General features: G+C 43.1%; 1 protein-coding gene across 1 annotated transcript in view; it reads left to right on the top strand.

Annotated features, from left to right (window-relative positions):
• Positions 1-10058: 10058 nt before the first annotated feature.
• The window catches only part of FAM117B (family with sequence similarity 117 member B), a 28714-nt gene continuing 18749 nt past the window's right edge, over positions 10059-20023 (top strand). The window contains exons 1-2 of the mRNA XM_015635425.2: positions 10059-10807; positions 17700-17848. Of these exons, the coding sequence (XP_015490911.1) occupies positions 10273-10807; positions 17700-17848 (684 nt within the window). The 5' untranslated portion in view covers positions 10059-10272. The remainder of the gene's footprint in view (positions 10808-17699; positions 17849-20023) is intronic.

The raw sequence follows: 20023 nt of genomic DNA on the forward strand, positions 1-20023 counted from the left end.
GCATGGTCTTTTGTTGGTGGTTCATGTACTAACATGCTTCAGGAATGGGAGGAAGAGGAAACCCCCATTGCAGCTGTGTTGATTTGGTAGGAGGATGAGGAATTCCTTGATCACTAAGGGCTGAATAGGACTTCCAGATACCTTTGGCATGAGCAGGTCCCACCCTGCCTTGTTCCCAGGTGGCCCTGTGCATTAGGAATCACTGGGGTTTGCTGGAGTGGTGCGGTGCCTCTGCTTCCTTCTGCCCCTTTCTCCCTGGCCAGCCTGGTTGGGTGCTTGTGTTGAAACTGAACACGGTTTTACAGGCAGTTCAGAGCAGCAGGCCTTGCATGACCTCTTGTCACACTTTATCTGCTTTCTAAATGTAAATGCAGAAAAGCAGAAAAAGAAAACAGAAGGAGGTATTAAACTAAATACTTTCCTCCTTCAGTTTTGGTTGGCACCTGGGGAGAGCACAGGATTGATGGCAACCAGGCATGTGGAGAACACAGCAAGCAACAACCTCTGCAGCTGGGACAGGAATTAAAAGAGCAGCCCCTTACCTTTTCCATACAAACTACTGCACTTTACCCTCCCCATGGAGAGGCGACATCCTGGCATTCTGAAAAGCAGAAGCTTTCCCAGCCAGGAGCTACTGTCCTATCCAGCAGAACTGAAAAAAAAAATGGATTCAGTTATAGTAAAGGATGCTGCAAATTTCCACTGACTGTCACTTTTCTACTGTACACAGATTGGTGGCATCCATCCTACAGCTCAGCTGCTTTGTTGGTTTTGTCTCATCAATTATTGTTAATTTATTTTTCTGTATCCACAGTGATGATTTTTGCAAGCAAATAAGAGGTGCAAGTCTCTGGCCAAAGAACTAGCTCCAAAATTCAAAGAAAGAAGGGAGAAAGAATGAGGAGCTTCATTTCTTACTGTCATAAATAAGGAGGAAGCAACAAACTGAGGCAAGTAGTGTATGATTGAGTATGTGCCTGTATGGCAAATCATCTCAGCCCCACAAGTGAACCTAGAAACATTTGGCTATGGGAAGGGACTATGGTAGGCCTTGCTTTCTCTGGAAGCAGGAAGTACACTGGGAACAGGGGCTGGCATTACAAAGGTAGCTGTGTCTCCAGAAGCAATTCTCATTCTTGGCTTGCAAGACAGTAAGAGCAGCCAAGTCGTGCCCTACCCCAGCAGGTGTGGCTGAGCCATATCCTCAGGGCATCTGAGAAGCCTGACTCAGCCCTGCAGGAACAGAGTGTGAATGGTGAATTTTGCTGATAGATTTTTTGGGTTGCATCAACTACTCAGGTTTAAGAAAGTCTCCTCATAATTTCCCTGTGTGACCTCATACACTCACCTCTGCCAGCTCTCCCCTGCAGAAATAACAACCACTTCTATTTGCTTTTTCTTTCCTAATGGGAAATGAAAGTAAAACAGCAATAATTACATTCCCCTTTGTTCCAGAGCAGTGATGCAGCTGCAGGACCTACTTTGTGGAACAGAGCCATGTCAGTCTTCCATTTGTTTCCATTCAGGTTTTTTTCCCCTATTTACTTCTTGCTAATTCTGATGTTATGGAAATTCTCCACGTGTGGGAGATTATAGACATCTGCTCACTGCCATGACCCAAAACACATTCTGTTGGATAAGAAGGTTAATTTTTCACAGGCAGGAAAACTCAACTATACTAAAATATTTGTATAAATTCAACTTTTCATGTTTACCTGAAACATTGTCATTCTCCATCCAGTGAAGAGTTGAAATGTTTTGATTCCTGGAATTTAAATGACACACTTGGGTATTTTGTTTTTATGTCAGGGGATCTGCTTTCAGCTCTTAGTACCACAGGGCAAGTCTGTGAGAAATCCACAAATGGTGATCTGAGCTGAAGTCATGCTTTGGGGATCACTGATGCCTCTTTTACAAAGACAACAAATAAGGCTGCCTGAGGACAGCTGGTCTGTGGGAGGTGATTAAGGAAAGCAAGTCTGTGTTTACTATGCAGCTTCTGAGCAAATGGCATTTCTAGACAGGGCTCACATGAGCACTGGAAAAATGTTAAGGATGCAAATATTGAGAAATGTTGCAAACAGCTGTTCCAGGTGCACTTCACAGGACAGGAGCTTTCCAGCACCCTCTATCATGGTCCATCAAGTCTTTTTGAGAACAAGGACATACAGTCAGTAGAGAGCAGGCAGGTGGTTTGGGCAGATAATGGACAAAAGCCATGGGCAGCACCTCAAGTATACGAGGTGAATTTGAGGAAGGAGAAATCATGTAGAGAGGCTAGGGAGATTTGTTTCAGGCATCAGCAGCACTGTAGAACTCAGATTTGTCTTTGGCCCAATTTCTTTGTTGTTGCTGCCAAGTGCTAACAGGAAAGGATAGTGTAGGGCGTTGTGATAAAGAGGGTACAGAGGTTGTACAGCTTGTTTTACCTGTGCCACTGCATGTAACAGACCTGCAAGCAGCTCCTAGGAGAGGTACAGGTCTGTTTGCTTTCCCCTGTCACCTATTGCAGCCTTTGCTTGGGAGAAGTTCATGCCACAAGCCATCAGATTTCCTAATCAGAATGACTAGAAATACAGTTTCCATGGGGTACTTTCATGCATGTGGGACTGTGTGCATGGGGAGCAAAATTGGATTGTGCTCTGTTCCTGGTTTTGTTCCTGACAGTCTGTGCTTTGCAGTGACTGGTATTTTGTCAGTCTGCTGTAATATTGAAATTACACCTGTTTTCTCCATCTCTCCCTTTCTTTCCCTTTGTCCCCCTCCCCCTTTCCTCTTTTTGGAAAGGTAATAATTGATCCCTGCAGATGTGTTGTAAAGAGTAACTTCTAGCACCTCCAGGTCTCTGGATTAGTTAAAAAATCAGATCTGGCACAAGTCACTGCAGCAGGGTATAGGTCTGACTAGCCCAGGAGGTAGGCATTGCTGATGCACACGTCAGCTGTACTGGTATAGACAATGTGTGTATGGGTGACCAGGGAATTTCCTGCAGGATTGGTCTCTGCGGAGGTGGAAATACTTTATTGGAAACCTATACTTCTGTTGCCATTCCAATAATTTTCTTGCAGTTCCACTAAGAATTCTGAATCAGGCCTCAGAAACGACTGGCTTAAAATCACTATTATGCAGGCTAACTTTATTTGTTTGGTTCTGGAAAACCAGAATGCAATTAAAGCATGTGTTTGAGCTTCACCCTGTGATCATGAGGGATGGGAATGTGCTTTTAAGGCACAGACAAGAAGTTCCCATCTATTTACATAAGCTGTGAACTGAGACTGAAAGTGACACAAGAAGTATTTGCAGCCAGGCAGAAGCAAGCAACAGTGTCAAGAAGACTTGATCTGGGCGCTGTGTCAACCCCAGCTCAGCAGCCTCAATGGGAAGGGCTCACAGATTGTCCTGTGGCAAACCAACAGGAGCCTCGGAAATCCTTCCCCTGTCCTGAGCTGAAGTGCAGGAGGCAGGCAGAGGAACTGGACTCTGCTGGGGAAGTGGGGGAGGGAAGCAGGAGGAAGGGCAGGGTTGTTTCAGGATGAGCCCCTGGTGGGATGCCAGCTGGAAGAGCCGTGGCTCCGTGCTGGCGTGTGGCAGAGCTGAGAACAGCTCTTGCAGGCTGAGTTCTTGCTCAGTATGCAGCCATGAGGCAGGTGGCCCTCCTCGGGGGAGGTGGGACAGCCCAGCACGCAGCTCGGGGTGGACCACAAGAAGAGACACCCACCAGGCTCACCATGATGCAACACCAGCTTAGCCATGCCAGCCACAGCTGCTGGAGATGTCTGCCTGCTCCTGTTGAGCAGAATCAGCCTGACACGTTGTCTGAGCACTTGGCTGAAAAACAGCAGCAGGGCTTGGGGCTTTGCCCGCCTTCACTTTTGTCCTCTCCAAGATGACATCTTCTCTCTCTCTCAGTGATGGCTCTCTGGCTCTCCTGGAGGCAGCCAGGCTGAATGGGAGGTACATGAGGACAGGATGGTACCATGGAGACAAACTGATGTCTGGTTCAGATGTGACCAAACAAGTTAAAACCTCCCCTGCTGCCCTTGGCTGAGTGCAAGGGAGGATTCAGAACTCTGGTTGATCCATTCTTTTCCAGTAAGTGTTTTCCCAAATTGGAGAATCACATGCTCATGCTTCATCACACACTCTGCTCAAGTTAATCAGTTTAACTACAGATCTTGTATATGTCTGTGGAGAGAGAAAAAAAATAATTTTGTCACTGCCTCTCAGTGCATGAATAAGCATGCTTTCCATCAACTCTTTACCTTTTCTAAATGTTGTATGAACAAGTAGAAGCAAAACAAGATTTTAGGCCTGAATCAGGAAGAGTGAACTCTCTTCTCTGCTCTCTTAAGTCTCTGTAGTTACATGCCTATTCATCACTTACACAGGATGTATATCATCCTACAACATGGTCATAAAATCTACATTATTGAAATATTGTCACTTACCAAATTAATTTATAATGTCAACATTTGAAACAAATATTTTATAGTATGTAATTCCATTGTACTTACAGTACTGAAATTGTGCTGGTGCCTTGCCAGAGCAGTGTTTAAGGTTTGTAAATGAAGAATTTCCTTCTGTAATTTGCACATGTTCGTCTAACATGAAACTAGAAATACATTACATATCTAAACACAACACAAATATAGACAAATCTATTACATTTGCAAGCTTTGTAAATATGAGCTAAAAATTCTAAATTTTTGAAAGATAAATTCCTTGTTTCCTAAAAGGTAGGAAAGTTTTATTATTAAATGGGAGGAATCATGTACAAATTATCACTCAGTATTTTGCAGGATACCTGGGGGAGATTGTACTGTTTCTTGTTTAAATGAGCTAGGCCATTTCTCCCAGTGTTTCTGAAAAAAAAAAGATGGAAAAAAAAAAATTCTGGAATGTGGTGGACAATGTGCTTTTTCTGCTGCCCTTTCTCCTCCCTCATCCCAATTCAAGAACAGTTTCAGGTCCCATTGCTGAAGAAAGTGGGACTGCAGTTGTTCCTTCAGCAGCTGGACACTCACCGCAGGGTTACTGCTCAGTGCTGCTGCTGACATTGAACTCCAGCTCAGAAAGAAGGTCTGTATGTGTGGAAAAACATGTCACATGTAGGTGAGCTTAGCACTGGCTTCTAAGGAAATTAACCTTGTGCTTCTTCCTGGTAATTAATTATGTGTGCCAGGAATGTGGAATGGGACCATCTCCCAAGCCTGCATGTAAGTGTTGCATCGAGAACTGAGATTCTTTGTCAAAAATGTGTTATCTTAATGCCAGTGAGGCACTGTAGCCTCTGAATGTTATTTCTATGACAACTTTTCTTGAAGATTGTACCTTATAAAATGTGACAGCAGTGCATTTTGCATTTTTCTTATTGCATGGAGTTTGATTTATGTCCAAGGTCCCATCTGTTGTTTTTTATTGTTTTAATCTTAATACCTTATTTCAATCTGTTTGCCTTCTCAAATCCCCACAGATATTCTGGAATATTAACTAGGCTCTTACAGGTTTTGTGTGAAGCAAATTCTATTATATTTGTCCTATTTTTTAAATGTATTTTTCTCCAGTTGATGTTCAACACCCACATAAACAAGCAAAACAAACTCACTCTGCAGGGGAGAGATGAGAAATGCAGTGAAATATCCTGAGGCATAATCTAATGTTTAGATTAGACTCCCAGAATCTGCAGTCTTTCAACCTTCAATATTGCTTACATTAACTGTAAGTAAAAAAAAACCAAAACAATTTCAGGCAGTAGATTGCTCCTCTACATGTGCTGCTTTGCATTTATTTAAGTTTGGAATAAGACAATAGTGTGTTTGAAGCTGCTTGAAGTACAGTCATTTTCTGTAAGATTTACTATACTACAATTATTTTAACAGAACATTTTTCATATATATTACTATGAGCAGTGAGCAGTACTACTCACACATTTTCAGCCTGTAGTACCAGAAAACTCCCTAAGTATTATCTGTTTTATTGGCTGTACAGTGGGATTTGGGCCTCTCAGTTTAGTTAAACCTCTCTGCCCCTTGTTTCTCTGCTTTTCATTTGATGTTAGCAGTTGACCAGTTCCCTGACTTGTTTACATCCCTGCTTTCAGCAGGTTCCAGATTTGTTCATGCAGCTCTGTGTGTTTGATCAGTCTGCCCTTGAGGGCATTCAATATGCTTCAGCCTTTGGATTGATTTGTTTGTATCTGCAGCATTTACCACACACCGTATTTTAAGTAAGAGACAACAGCTTGCACACAAGGGGCCGGCTGCCATACCCTAGGCTTCATCTCCCAGCACTGAGTACAGAGCAGCACGTCTTGGCAGGAGTCTGGATGGGTGCCGAGGGCCTTCAAGCCAGTGGGATATGGGAGTGCTTACCACCTCCTGGAGTGGCACTTCAGCCTGGTGTGTGAGCACATCAGGGTCTGCTGAGTTCCCAGGGCCAATGGGTTGTTAAAAATTCCAGGCAGAGAGGAGCTGGAGACATGGAGATGGACCCTGTGCACATGGGGAGCATGTGTGACTCCAGGGCATTTGGAGTCACTAAAGTGACTGTGGTGACTAAAGGCAGATTCACATGCTACTGGTAGAAGACTCACCATCTCTATGGTGGTGAGGAGTTTCATTCCCATTTTTTCGACCTCTGTTGGCACCATTACATTCCATGTTATGGCCAGAGTAAGAGTGTCAGAGTTGAAGAAACCCCAGCCTAGAGGTTCTGCTTGAAATATGAAATGTGTTGTTCAGAGGTGGTCTGGACAGCATTTGGCAAAGTGTGCAGGCAGAATGGAAAGTGACAACTGAAAAAAATCCAGAGCCTGAGAGGTGTGAATTGCAAGGAGAGTCTGGGGGATCTGTTATCCCAGTTCCAAGTTATTTGGGGCTGGGGTTTTGTTTTGAGGATTTGGATTATTTTGTAATAGAAAAAGACTTTCAAAACTATTTTCAAGTTCATAATCCTGCTTTAGCTCTTTCCATTATTTCCATAAGGTGTAGGAGTAAGATCCTGTTGTAACACATTTGTTACAGTTTAAACAAATGAACGTGAGAAGTACACCGTGTTTGAGTAGGTCTGAGTACATGACTTTACATGTCGAGCTCTCACGTCTGCTGCGTGCAAAGCAACACAACTGATGGTGAGCAGTGCACATATATTCTTTGCTTTCTATTCTCACAGCTACTCTGTGTAGCAGTGTCATCTCTGCAGTGTGACAATAGTGTGGGAAGTACTATAATTGTCACAGGTATCTTCTGCAATCAAAGTCGTGACTTGGTTCCATAGCATGCAGCATGAAAATAAATACGAATCAGTACCTGTCATGTTTGGCCTCTTCAAAACAGTAACAGGAATAAGAATGCATTCAGAATATTTTGTGCTTTAGAAATATCTTTATGGCACACTGCTTGCAAGTATTGGGAAATACTGCTCCCCAGTATTTCTGGTGAGGATAAACTGGGATAAAAGTCTGCTGCACAACTGTACAGACACTGGGAGTGGGTGCTGTCACAGCAGGAAGAACTGCGTCTTCTGCTCTGACTGAAAATTACAGCAAAGAAATGAAACAAATGCTGCATAAATTAACCTTCTTTAGGATAACTGCACTATTCTGGGCTGCTGTTGTGGTTTAACCTGTCAGGCAGCTGTGGGTAGCCCCACACAGCTGCTCTCTATCTTGCTTTTTCCCAGTGGGTGTGGGAAGTGAACTGGGGGGGGAAAAAGTAAAATTTTTGGGTTGAGATACAGAGAGTTTAATAGGGTATATGATGATGATGATAATAGATATTAATATAGTAGATATTATAGAGATATAAAATATATCTATATTACATATAGATAACAATAGTAGAAGAACACAGAAAGCAAGTGGTGCATACTGCAATTGCTCACCACCTGCCAACCAAAGCCCAGCCAGTCCCTGAGCGGCAGCCTCCAGCAAGCTGTCTCCCTCATTCACGTGCTGGGCCTGCTGCTGTGTGGTGCAGAACATCCCTTTGGCCCACTGGGGTCAGCTGTCCTGCCTGTGTCCCCCCAGCTTCTTGTGCCACTCAGCCTCCTTGCTGGTGGGACTGGGTGAGAAGCTGAAAAGTCCATGTTTCCCCTGGTGCTTTCTGCCAGCAGTTCCAGGTCGGGCTGTTCTCTAGCTGTGGTGTTTTAGTTGGTGAAAATGTGGCTGTTATTTATTGATTGCATCCCTTGGGATCTGACAATGCTATCTTGCCATTTAGTTCCTAAAAACTTAATCTCCTTGTCCATTGACCTCACTTTGTGTTATGGCAAAACTGCCTTTCGGAAAGATTCAGATTCTTTCCCTTGTCAAAAAATTTATTTTGCTGTGTTGCCCCACAGATGAGTCACAGAAACTGCTGAAGGACAAAGCAGCAGACAGATTCCATTTATTTCTCTGGACATGCTGGGTTTTCTACCTCCTGGGTGTTTACCTGTGGAGAGCTTTAAAGTTAATGTCTCTTTTTCAATATATACATGGAGTCACTGAGGGAACTATGAGATCTCTTCATCTTCAATGACAGCAGTACACAGCTTATACTGTTCTTTGTCTCTCAGCCATTCCCAGTGAGGAGAGCGCTGTCTCCCAAATATTTCATTAATTATGGGTTATCTGAGATTTTGATGCCTTGCCACATTGTACCAGCAGTGTTTGTGGTGGCTACAGGAAAATGACTGGGAAGTGTCCCTATGTGTAATTCACAAGGTAACAAGTAAACTGCTCAGTTGAGGGAAGAGATACAATAGGGCTAATACTGCCTTCCCTTGGCAGCCACTTTCAGAGGTAGCGCAGGGTAATTCTTGAGACTGGGCATAGCCTCTTGCAGTAAGTTTTGATTGACCCATGCAGCTCTCCTTCAGGCCATATTACTAGCATTTACGATACCTGTGAGAGCATAATGCCTTTCAAAGTAAATGTAATTAACTCAGAATGCAAGAGCTTACTTCACAACAACATCATCTGTCCTGTTCTCTTTTCCCAGTCTGATTCCTCAGAAAAAGCTCTCAACTCTGACAAGAGTTTTACCCTTCAAGGCTTTAGCTAGGCCAGTATTGAGGCATCCTTAAGAAGGTCACACAGTCTTGCTTTTGCCAGCCACAAGGATGGCGCTCTTCAAAGGGGAATTACAGATTCTTAAGTGAAGTGGGCTTCAATCAGAAACGGCAAAGGAGAGAGGAAAAAAGCAAACCCAAGCACAACCAAGATGAGCCGAGAGCAGTATGTAAATTGTTGTCACACCATTAGTATCATAGCAATGCTGCAACATGCAACTTGTAGAGCAGTGTTGAAAGAATTTGTGTAAGTTCTGTTAGCTCAGAAGGCATTTGCAATACAGAACAATCAATAAACCTTTCTTGTGTTGAGGATACTAACATTTGTTTGCCTTGTTTACCTAAATGACCGAACACATGAACTAAGGCCTGTTCCATGCACATATTCACTGCTCTGATGTATAAATTTGCTTAAGAGGATACCAGCGGTTAACAAATATTATTAAAAGATTACAATGAAGATGCAACTAATCTGACCTAACGGAGGAGAGTAAACACAGCAGTTAAGGGAAAAGGGGGTCAAGTCTGCCTGGATATTGCCAGCGTCTCTGGTGCCATCATCAGTAACACCGAGCTGGTGGCAAAGCGATTGGATAAACCGCTGTGGAGCCCCGTGCCCTCCTGGAGAGCGCCACTGGCTAGGAATGATGGAGTGGGGATAATGGTCCTTTAGAGCGGGACCGAGAGGCGGGTGAGCGGCCGCCGGCTCGCAGCTCTGCCCGTGGTGGCGGCGGCCCGGCGTGAGGGGGAGCCGTGAGGGGGAGGCGGGAGCGCGCCCCGTTCCCGCCGGGGCTGTCCCGCCGCACGTGCCGGGGGCAGCGCGCGGCCCCGCCGCCGCCCGCGTGCGGCTCTTTAAGCGCTGCCCCCGCCCCGCGCCCCCCCGCACCCCCCCGAGCGGGCTCGGCCACTCAGGCGCGCGCCCCGCAGCCAATGGGCGCTCCGTAGCTGCGCGAGCCGAGCGGCGCCGCGCCCAATGGGAGGGCGCGGTGGGCGGGGCGCGCGGCCGGGGCACTATTGTTGATGAGGCGCACGGAGGCTGCGGGCACAGCGGCGCGGAGGGGACGGGACCGGGACGGCACCGGGAACCAGAACCAGGACGGGGCTGCGGCTGCCGCCGCCGCCTGAGGCGTTGGACCTCGTGAGGTGCGGCCCGTGCCTCGCATTCTTCCCTCCCTTCCCCGCCTCAGGCCGCCTTCCGCGAGCCCCGGCTCCCGACGGACAATGTCCCACCAGCGCGTGAGGCGCGGCGGTTCCCCGACCCCCGCCACCTCCCTGGCGGGGGGAGGCGGCGCGGCGGCGGCGGGCGGCGGAGCAGCGGGAGCGAGCAGCCGCCTCCAGCCCATGCGGGCCACGGTGCCCTTCCAGCTCAAGCAGCAGCAGCAGCAACAACATGGCAGCCCCACGAGGAGCAGTGGCGGCCCGGGAGCGGGGCTCCCACGCGCGGCGCCCCCCGGCTCCGGCGGGCGCGGCGGCTCCGCCACGGCCCCGCCGGGGGGAGCGGGGAGCGGCGGCGGCGCCTCCTCCTCGCGGGGCAGCCCCACGCGTGGCCATGGTGGAGCCCGGGGCAGCCCCCCGCGGCACCACCACCTGCCGCCGCCGCCCCCGCCGCCGCCGCCGGGCTGCGGGCCCTCGCCCTGCTCCTCGCCGGTACCTCCGCTGCCGGAGGGCAGGGTCCGGCACCACCACCGGCGGCAGTCGCCGGAGCCGGGCAGGAGCTCCCCAGAAAGGAAGAGTCCCAGCTCCCCTGTCTGCAAAGGTGAGCGCCGGGGGGTCCGGGCCAGCGGCAAAAGGCACGTTCTGGGCGGCCGGGCCAGGCGCGGGGTGCAGGGCTGGGGCCGGCGGTGCCTTCGAGCTTGCCGTGCCCCGGGGCAGAGGTAGGGACAGGGCTGTGCCTGGGCTGGTGCTCGCCCTGCCCCTTCTCTGGCCGGCGGCAGGGCTTGCCGGGTGTGTGTGCGTGGAAGGGCGCGTTGCTTTTGTTGCTGCTCTGTTGCGCCCTGGCTTTCAGGAGAGGAACAGAGAGCCAAGCGTGCCATGTGGGGGTTGTGACCGCTTCTGTAGTACCGCGAGTACTGCCTCGGCTTGGCAGATAAAATGAGTTCAGGAGGGTAGGTGTACTTAAGGTGCTTGGGCACAAACTTGAGGTGAATTTGGTTATTTGGGGGCTGCTGTGAAGCCTTCACATCTCCCCTTTCTGCACACCTCGTGCCAGATGGTGTATGTGGTTGTGATCCAAACAGTGTCCCTAAGCTTGCTATTAAAGAACTAACTAGTGCTGTAGGCATGCCACATAGCTGTAGAACAAAAGTATTCAATATCTCTCTTAGTAGTTGCTTTCAATTCAACATGAGCCCTGCAGAAGAATGTGTGCTTGAAAGTGATGACAAGTTTGTGCCACAGCGAAGATAGAAAATAGCGTGGTGATAGCATACATTTTGTAACAAACTGCTTTTTAACTTTTTGAATAATTAAATCTTACTGAGAATGCTGGAATGTAAGTAAGATACGACATTATCCTCCAGCTGAGGATAATAAAGGTTGACATATGTAAGTCCTTTTTCTTCTTGGGTTAAAAATTTACTCAAAAATGCATCAGTGAGGCTTTGTGTTCATGTCCTCAAATCTAGGAAAAAATGTTACTTTTAAGATATCAAAGCTTGCAGTTACTCATTTCCATGAAATTGCCTGTGGTAACCTAAAGAGTTAAGTTGACCAATATGCAGAAGTGTACATGCGGAAATTTAGGACTAGCCCTCCCTTTAACGCTTCTGCTTCTCCTAGTTCTCTTCCCCCTTTCTAAAATAATGATTGTAACCAGACTACCACGTTCGGTTTTTTCCTTTTTTTTCAATCCTGGCTCTTGAGGAATGGTACTGCCAAATGAGACAGTCATAACCAGTTGGTACAAGATGACTGTGTGCCTCCTAGTCTGCTAGTATAAGAGAAAGACTGATAAGGTTCTGAGTTAGATTTTCCACTTTCCAGATAAGAGTAATGAGGGTTTTATGAAGGCTGTACTATATTAAAGGCTTTGGATTAAGGAATGTGTATTCTTCATTTGAGATTCTTGTTAATGAGTAATCTGGGAGACTTTATACACATCACAAAATCCTGTCTTCTTCCTGTGAACTTCATGGAACTCTTGCCTAAGGTGCAATCTGCTGGCCTGGAGAATGAGGAAGGAAGAGCATGGTTAGCCTTGAGGTCCAGGTTCAAATACTGTTGGTAAAGGCGTGCATCAGATCACTTAGAGTGGAAAAATTGCAGTGTCTTTTAGTCACTGTAGAGCCTGCTGCAACCGTGCTGGCCTTTTTATTACTTTGAAGAAATAACATATAGAAGGAATCAAGTCATTTGATCACTCTACTGTGTTAAGATATTTCCACTAGCTTTTTACAAGAAACAGAAAACAGGAGAGTCGTGTCCATTTAATCACTTCCACATGTTCCAGTTTCTGAGCAATACTTCTACTGGCCCCAAATGCAAGCTAAACATCTTAAATATTGCTTAACATTTGTATTGTGTAGTCCAGTGCCTGATAGAGCCTGACTTAACTTGAGTTTTTTCCTTCATCTAAATGAGTAAACAGTGTTAACTGAGAACATGGAGGTGGAACTTCTTTTGCTAATAAGGCAATGGTTGTGCAAATACACAGGACACTTGAGAGTATTGGTCAGAATCTCCTGCAGAATAACTTGGGTTTTTCTGTTTCTTGCTTTCAGTTAATGATGGCTTTTGTTCATTCTTACAGCTGCAGATGTATTTTTTTAGGTAGAAGTGAGCCTTGAGGTTAGACAAATGATAGCTTTTTCTAAGCTTAGATACTGGTTGTATCTATTCAGACTCAGTTTCATGTTTTTCATTTTTTCTTTCATGGGAGACAGTTGAATAGTTTTGAACTTAGTTTTCATGAACCTGCTTTACACTTGGGAACCCAAACTTGTGAATTACAAATGTGACTTTTGTGGGTTTTGGATGTGGTTTTTGGAGGTTTTCTGATCTGAATTGCAATTAAATATTGGAAATACTCAACTGAATTTTGTATTGGCTATGGGATAATTACAAATAGAAGGTTCTGTCATACAACTTCCAATTTTCCATGCTTTTCTTGCCACTTATCTCCCTGCCTCTTAAATATGACCAGGAACCTAGATCTTGCTACTACCTGTTTTTCATCTTACTTTCCTTTTCTGCAGTCTCTAGCACATACTTCCTAGAATTCAGCTTCCAATTGCCTGTTAATATGGTCTGCCCTTCCCATCACTGGTGAGGTCTCATTTGTACAGTGCAATATCTGTCCTGCAATCTCCAGTTTGGGTTCAGTTTTCCCATATGCCTCTTCACTGGTCTGCAGACTACCCATTAGAGGCCATTTTCTATGACCTACTAGTACACTGTTGCAACATGAGATAGAACATACACATTTCTCTATCTTCATTGGTTTTGCCTTGGTTTATTCACTGAGTAAAGATCTAATGGCATCTTGTTATTTGTGTTCTTATATAAAACACATCTTAGAGTAGTTGAACTGCTCAGCTGGAAGAATGTTACAGTGTACTAGGCTGAGTAAACAAGAAGGTCAAGACCAGAGCCATAGCAGTTGTTTATTTTTGGGTGCCTTGAGGTATTAAGAGAGTTCTCTACTGGGTGCTGGACTTTCTGGTATATTCCAGCTGACTGTATTGAACATCTAAACTAATTTTGAAAATTAAGGAGAAAAATGGGTTGGTTTTATTTGGAAGAAAACGTAATTGTTTTGTCTATAAAGGGTAATATTAAAGCCTACTTGTGTGAATGGAAATTATGAAAATATTATATGAAGTCTTAAAGAAGTCAAATGTGAACCTTTCCTTGGAGGTAGAGAAGAAGAAATGGAACTCCATTACACTCTTAAATTTCACCATGGATTTATTTATTTTAATAATGTGGTGAGTGACACAATAATAGCTGCAGACCTGTAAACCTTAACCAAAGTTTGCAGTAGTTTTGAAAGATATTACTATAGGATAAGAGGGAAGGCTTTGTGTACCATCACATTCCTGCTCTGCTTACTCAAGCTGTTTAACAAGTTGTAGATGTGAAGAAGGTGAATTCATTTTTGCAGTAACTGTACATTTCTTGTGGCCAGCACTTCAGGGAAATTTATTTGGATTAAAAATATTTTCATTTACTAGAGTTAAGTAGCTTGAACATCTTGGTCTTTCTGAGGTTTGGTTTTATGGAACACCACTAATTTAGTCATTCTTCTACAGTGGTGATACCTTTGAATTACCAGTGAATAGTTCTCTTTAAATTTATGTGAGGATGATAGGTAGGATTATCTTCCAAAGGGAGTATACACAGTTGGGTGGTGAGTCTGTTCCTAGTGCACTGAGTCTGTTCAGTTCTTTTAATGAAACATGAAAGGAAGGTGAAGCCCCAGAGATCAGTTGTAGTTTTGGAAAAGATTGTTGTGCCAGCTGTGTATAGGAGAGATACCATGAATGTCCTTTGTGGGGAAAGCCTGACCAAAACAGAACAAAAAGGTCAGCTGTATGTCTTGATGCCAGAGGAGCTAGTTGTGTCTCACCCCTTCTCACCACTTTGGATAGCCCACTTGTATAAAAAAAGCCTCAAGTGGAACTGTCAGGGAATTTTGTGAGTTCAGTGGAATCCTAGGCTTTTCTGCTGCTTGTTTTCTCACAGTATGTATTAGATGGTGTTACTCTGGTTTCTTTCATGCATTTTAGTTAGTTATTGGTAAGCATCTGTATTTGTTCAGTTTTGCTCTTCAGTCCTGCTGCTACAGTGCCTGAACTTATCCTGCCTTTGGAGGTGCCTTTACTCCAAAGTGGTGTGTGTGATACCAGGTCACCTGTAGCAACTTCTGTTGGTCACCTGTGCAGCAATGACTGGTGAAGATGTGGCGGATTGCTTGTGACTTCCCCACATTATGGACTTCATTGATTTGTGCTGTGTATGTTCTCTTTGGTTTTGTTCTATTACTTTGCTTTGTTTGAGGCTGGATTGCAGAAAGACTTTAATTTCTAAATAAATTTATACTAGTGGTGGATGGATAGGGGGGTTGATATTTATCACAAATACTGGTTTAGAGAGATAATCAGGCCAATTAAAAAAGATCTAATATTTAAGAAGCGTCTATTTGATGAAACAGCTCCATTGTTTTTCATCAGCCACAGCTGTTGTAACTGTTATCTCTATGGAGGCAGATCTCTTGTTATGTAGGTCACATCAAGGAAAAATAGCAGCTGAGCACTTGCTTCAAGTATTGTAGGGGAAAGTGCAATGAAAACATTGTATATGTTCCCATTGAAATGTTTTGAAACAGTAAGAATTGGGTAGTAGACTTTGCTAATTTGTATAAAGACAAGTTGTGAAGGTAGGAAAGCAAAAATATATCCAAACATCATTCCCCCATCTAAATATAAGTAATTTGAAAACAGAATTTCTTAAATGACTTTTTCAATCAGAGGAAAAGAGAGTATTTACAGGCTTTGTGCCTTGAAATGAACAGCTTCCCTTGAACTTAAATAGTATACAGGCTCTTCAGTTCTCATTCTCTCTGTTCACCAAAATAGTCTTTCTAGTTGTTTTTTGCTTTGTTTTGTTTTGTTTGTGGCAGAGAGGAGAGAGTAATAGATTCTGCTTCTCCAGTTTGGAAGCTCTCTGCTGCAGTGGCTTTGCAGATGATGTGGCTGACTACGTACACTTCCTGATTTATAATTTTTTTCACATCCTTTCTGTTTCCCTTTGGTAAGAAGAGAGAAGCTTCTTGAAGAGGAAGAATAATAACTGAGAAGAAAAACAGGGAGGATATGGCAGCTAATTCTAAGACAAATAACATGTTTGATTTAACTTGGGAAGCCAGCATAATTTTTAAGGAATGACATGTTGTGTTAGCATGCCACATTGTCCTGTAGTAGACACAAGGGGAATTGTTTTGAAATCATCTGATGCAAACAGACCCTTCAGTGTGCTGTGTGGTGGTAGTAGTAGTCAGAGATTTTCTTTGATACAGGAATCCTAAGTGCAAACTCCGAAATGTATTTGCTGCGACACCCTGAGAGCACATCTGCTATGAGCTCAGTAGTAAGGTTGTATCATTGTTGGTACTTGTAGAAATAATAAAGCAGATGAGGTTTCCTGACTGCTTTGTGTGAGTGTGGCTGATTATAGTGCTGATAATTGTTTCCCTGTAATTGAATCACATTTTTACTGTGTACATTTCTAATAAATTTGCATTAGGGTGTTTAGTGTAGAATGTCACTAGACTTAGGTTCTGTCCACTCAATTGAAATCTATACCTAACAGGTTTTATTAGTATTTATCATATGCATTTTTAGTAGATTGCAACAGCTTAGAAATTGAATTTTGGACTTTTGGTGTCAGTGGTTTTATTTTCTGATTAGCGGTCAGACAGAAATCAGGCACAATTTCCTTTGCCTGTAGATGAGTTTGTGTATAAAGCAAATTACTATGTTATTGTTCCTTTAAGTGCAGAATTCATCCTAAGGCACAGCGAGAGAGGACATGACTGAGTTTTTCCAGTGCCCTTTTATAAAGCTTCCATCTGATTTCTGAATCATGCTTGCTGTGTTATAGCCATGTATTTTAGGACTTTCTATTCATTATAGGTAAGATTAATGCACAATTCCTTCAAGTATAAAATTCTTTCTGTGGGGAGTAGATGAGATGGTAATACTTAGATCATTGTGATCGCAGGATTTGAGTTTTTAATCTCAAAATGTGTGAGCATGTATGTATATCTAAATCCTGGGTCTTTGCTGCTTATCAGTCTCCTAAATTTACCAACCTTAGCTACTCTTTTGAGGAAACTTTCTTCAGTGTTTATTCTTCATAGCTTGTGGTGTAGTCTTTTACTGCTGTTTTACTTAAGACATTATTGACAGATAGGATAGATACAAATTTTTATTTTTAACAATATTCTTCTTCTCATATTCGTTCAATGGTTGTTATATTTAGCCTTTGTTAGTAAGGATTCTTCTTAGTATCTAAATTGTTCTGAAATAGGATGCCAATATATACACTACAAATGAGGTGCAGAAGATACAGCACCAGGCAAACATGAATGTAGTTACTGAGTAGCCTGTAAAAGGAGGGAGATGTCTCAATTAGCTTGTAAAATGTAAATCATTGCCTTATCAAAGTTAACTTCTGATTCTAAGGGTTATGCCATATGTCATGTGCTGGGTGATTAAAACATGCAGGTTTATAGTGTTCCTTGAAGTAGGATGAGGGATGAACTGTAAGTTCAGTTATTAAACTGAAAAAGTTCCACCCCGTTTTTCTTCCTTAACCTTTATTTGTATGTAAACATAGCTATTTTTATTTCTTCTACACCTTCATAATTTAAGAGTCAAATGACTGTTAGACTTTTAAAGGAGTAAACTGGTGCGTAAGTACTATCGCAACCATTGTGACATAAGGATGCTTTTAAGGAAACCATAAAAACAGATTTCAAGCTTATTCAAACAGAATAGAGCCTGGAAAAGCAAACTTAATTTCCATATTAAAAGCATCTTGTGTACTTAATAACAGATCAAATTTGGTATGATTTCTTGTAGACTACTAAAATGAATAAGCTCTCTCTTGTTTGATTTCTTTGTAATCAAATGTTCTTGCTCTAACAGACAAATCAAGACCACCTTCATCAAGCCCTTCCAGTATTGTTCGCCGGACGTCTTCACTGGATACGCTTGCTGCTCCATACCTTGCTGGGCAGTGGCCTCGGGATAATCATGGACAAGCTGCTCCCTGTATGAGAGACAAAGCCACACAGGTAGGACAGAGTTTTTTGTCTTTCCAGTACTTAAGTGTGAAGACAGGATTTAAATGTAAGAAGCTTTTCCCTTGAGAACATTCACTTTAGCTTTCTTGCTTACAAGTTCCTATTCACTTTCAGATTGCCGGAATCCTACCTTTGCTACTGCATGTAGTAATGCAATTATTTGCATTCCTTAAGTAAAGGCTGAGAACTGTAGTATCTTTTAGGTGTTCCACTTCCTTCTTGCCTCAGGAAAACACTAGTGCATTGTACATCTGTGTTCTTATTGTTCTTATTGTTCTTACAGTACACTAGATAGCACTGGAATTAAGTACTGTTTACTTTAGATTTATACAGAGAACTTAGTGATGTATCCTTATATGTATGTCTGTCTCTGTCTTCACCCTCTGTTTGTAAAAGCCCCATAATGTACGCTTGAGTTTTATTCACCAAGTATAGAATTATATGCATTGAAGAATGCCTCATTGAACTGTGAATGATGTTGAAATCTAGCTCAACTGGAAAGTATTAAAAAAATACATTATTTGCCAATAAACATGAACTGCTTAACAAAATTTCACAAGCTTTAAAGGTTCAGTCACCTGTAAAAATGGAAGCAACAAACAATTGAATGAAGCTGGCATTACCTGATGGTTGTTGTGGCATTCCCCTTTAAAGGGAGTGTTGTTACATGTTATCCTCTCTGTATGCAGAAGTGGTTCAAGATTAATTGTTCCTATGAAAATATCCTAGTGCTTCATTTCTCCTTCTGTAGGTGCAGTCTGGCAGTGGTTTTCTCTAATGTATAGAGTGAAAGAAAGGGGCAAATATATCAGATTTAAATCCCTATTCCTGGAACATGGTTTCAACAAGAAGTTTCCACTAATTCCAAAGAGCATAAGCAGAATGCATTTCGAAGAGGACCTTGTAGCATGACCTTAAGCATCATCCTTGTGCTTGAACCTCTGTTAGGTTTAGTAACAGTAAAAAAAATATGTCCACATAGTTTTCAGTGTGTAAGAACATGTAGGGTGTTGAGCAGATGAAGTCTGCAGTGTTACTGTGGGGCCTTTTTGAGATTCATGGCCTTTTGTGGGACAGACCACAATTCAAAGAGCAGATCAGTAGAGAAGGAAGGTGTTTTGTAGGGAAATATGCTCATGTGGTTAAGGTGGAATTAGGAGCTGGTGAAGAAGAAAGGACAGCTGAGGAACAAGTTCCTGTGCAGGAAAATGAATTGGAAAAATGGTTAGAAGACAGAGTGAAATAAGTAAGCAAATTGAAGTAAGAGGAGGAGGAGATGTGATATCCAAGGAGTGGCTGTTCATGCCTAGCTATTAAAAGACATCATTAAAGGGCAGAACTAAACCTGCATGTGTGTCCTTTTTATTTTCATAAAAATAAATTTATTTTCATATTTTATTTCTTAGAATAATGCTTTTTTCCAAATAATTATATTTCTGTACTGCTGCCAGAGTATTTGCTATGTTCAGTTGATCTCATTCAGCCTAGTTTTGATATAATCTGAATCATGGTTGGGCTTTCATAATCTGTATTTGCCAGATATTGTCCTTTTTGGCTTGTGTTTTGCTTTTGGCTTTTTCTTCCAATTCTGACACATCTAACTGCTGTGATAGCGGGCTTTTGTAGAGGAAATGTACTTGAAAGGTTAATGGGAAGACTGGAAAGGGCATTAGATATTTCTGCAGAATGAGTACACTTACTGGTGATTTATGGTAGTGTATTTCTGAGAGAACTAGAATGATCTCTTTGCAGTTCCTAATTTAAAATTTATCAAACCAGTAGAAAATTTAGGGCTATGGACATACATATGTATGACCAAAGCTCATGTTGATGTGACACTGATGAGATATTACTGCTTTTAATCTTCCAGTGGGCCTGAGAGCAGCCACTGGAGCTAGGGACAAGTTTAAAATGTGACTTACAATGGTTAGTTTCCCAAGATAATACAGGCTGCCCATTTGTATTGTTCAGCTTTTCTGAAGATGACATATTTGGATGAAGTTTCACTTGTGAGATACTCTGGTTCCAGTGTGTAATTTCAGATTTCACAAAGTCTGACATTAAATGTATGTGTTCTGATTCCAAGCCTTTAGAGAACAAGAATTGAATTTGCAAAGTTATAAAAGGTTTCAAGTTGAGTAAGCAGGGTGTCTTAATTGTGTGGAG

The sequence above is a fragment of the Parus major genome, chromosome 7 (assembly GCF_001522545.3).
Source record: "Parus major isolate Abel chromosome 7, Parus_major1.1, whole genome shotgun sequence".
NCBI classification, from domain to species: Eukaryota; Metazoa; Chordata; class Aves; order Passeriformes; family Paridae; genus Parus; species Parus major.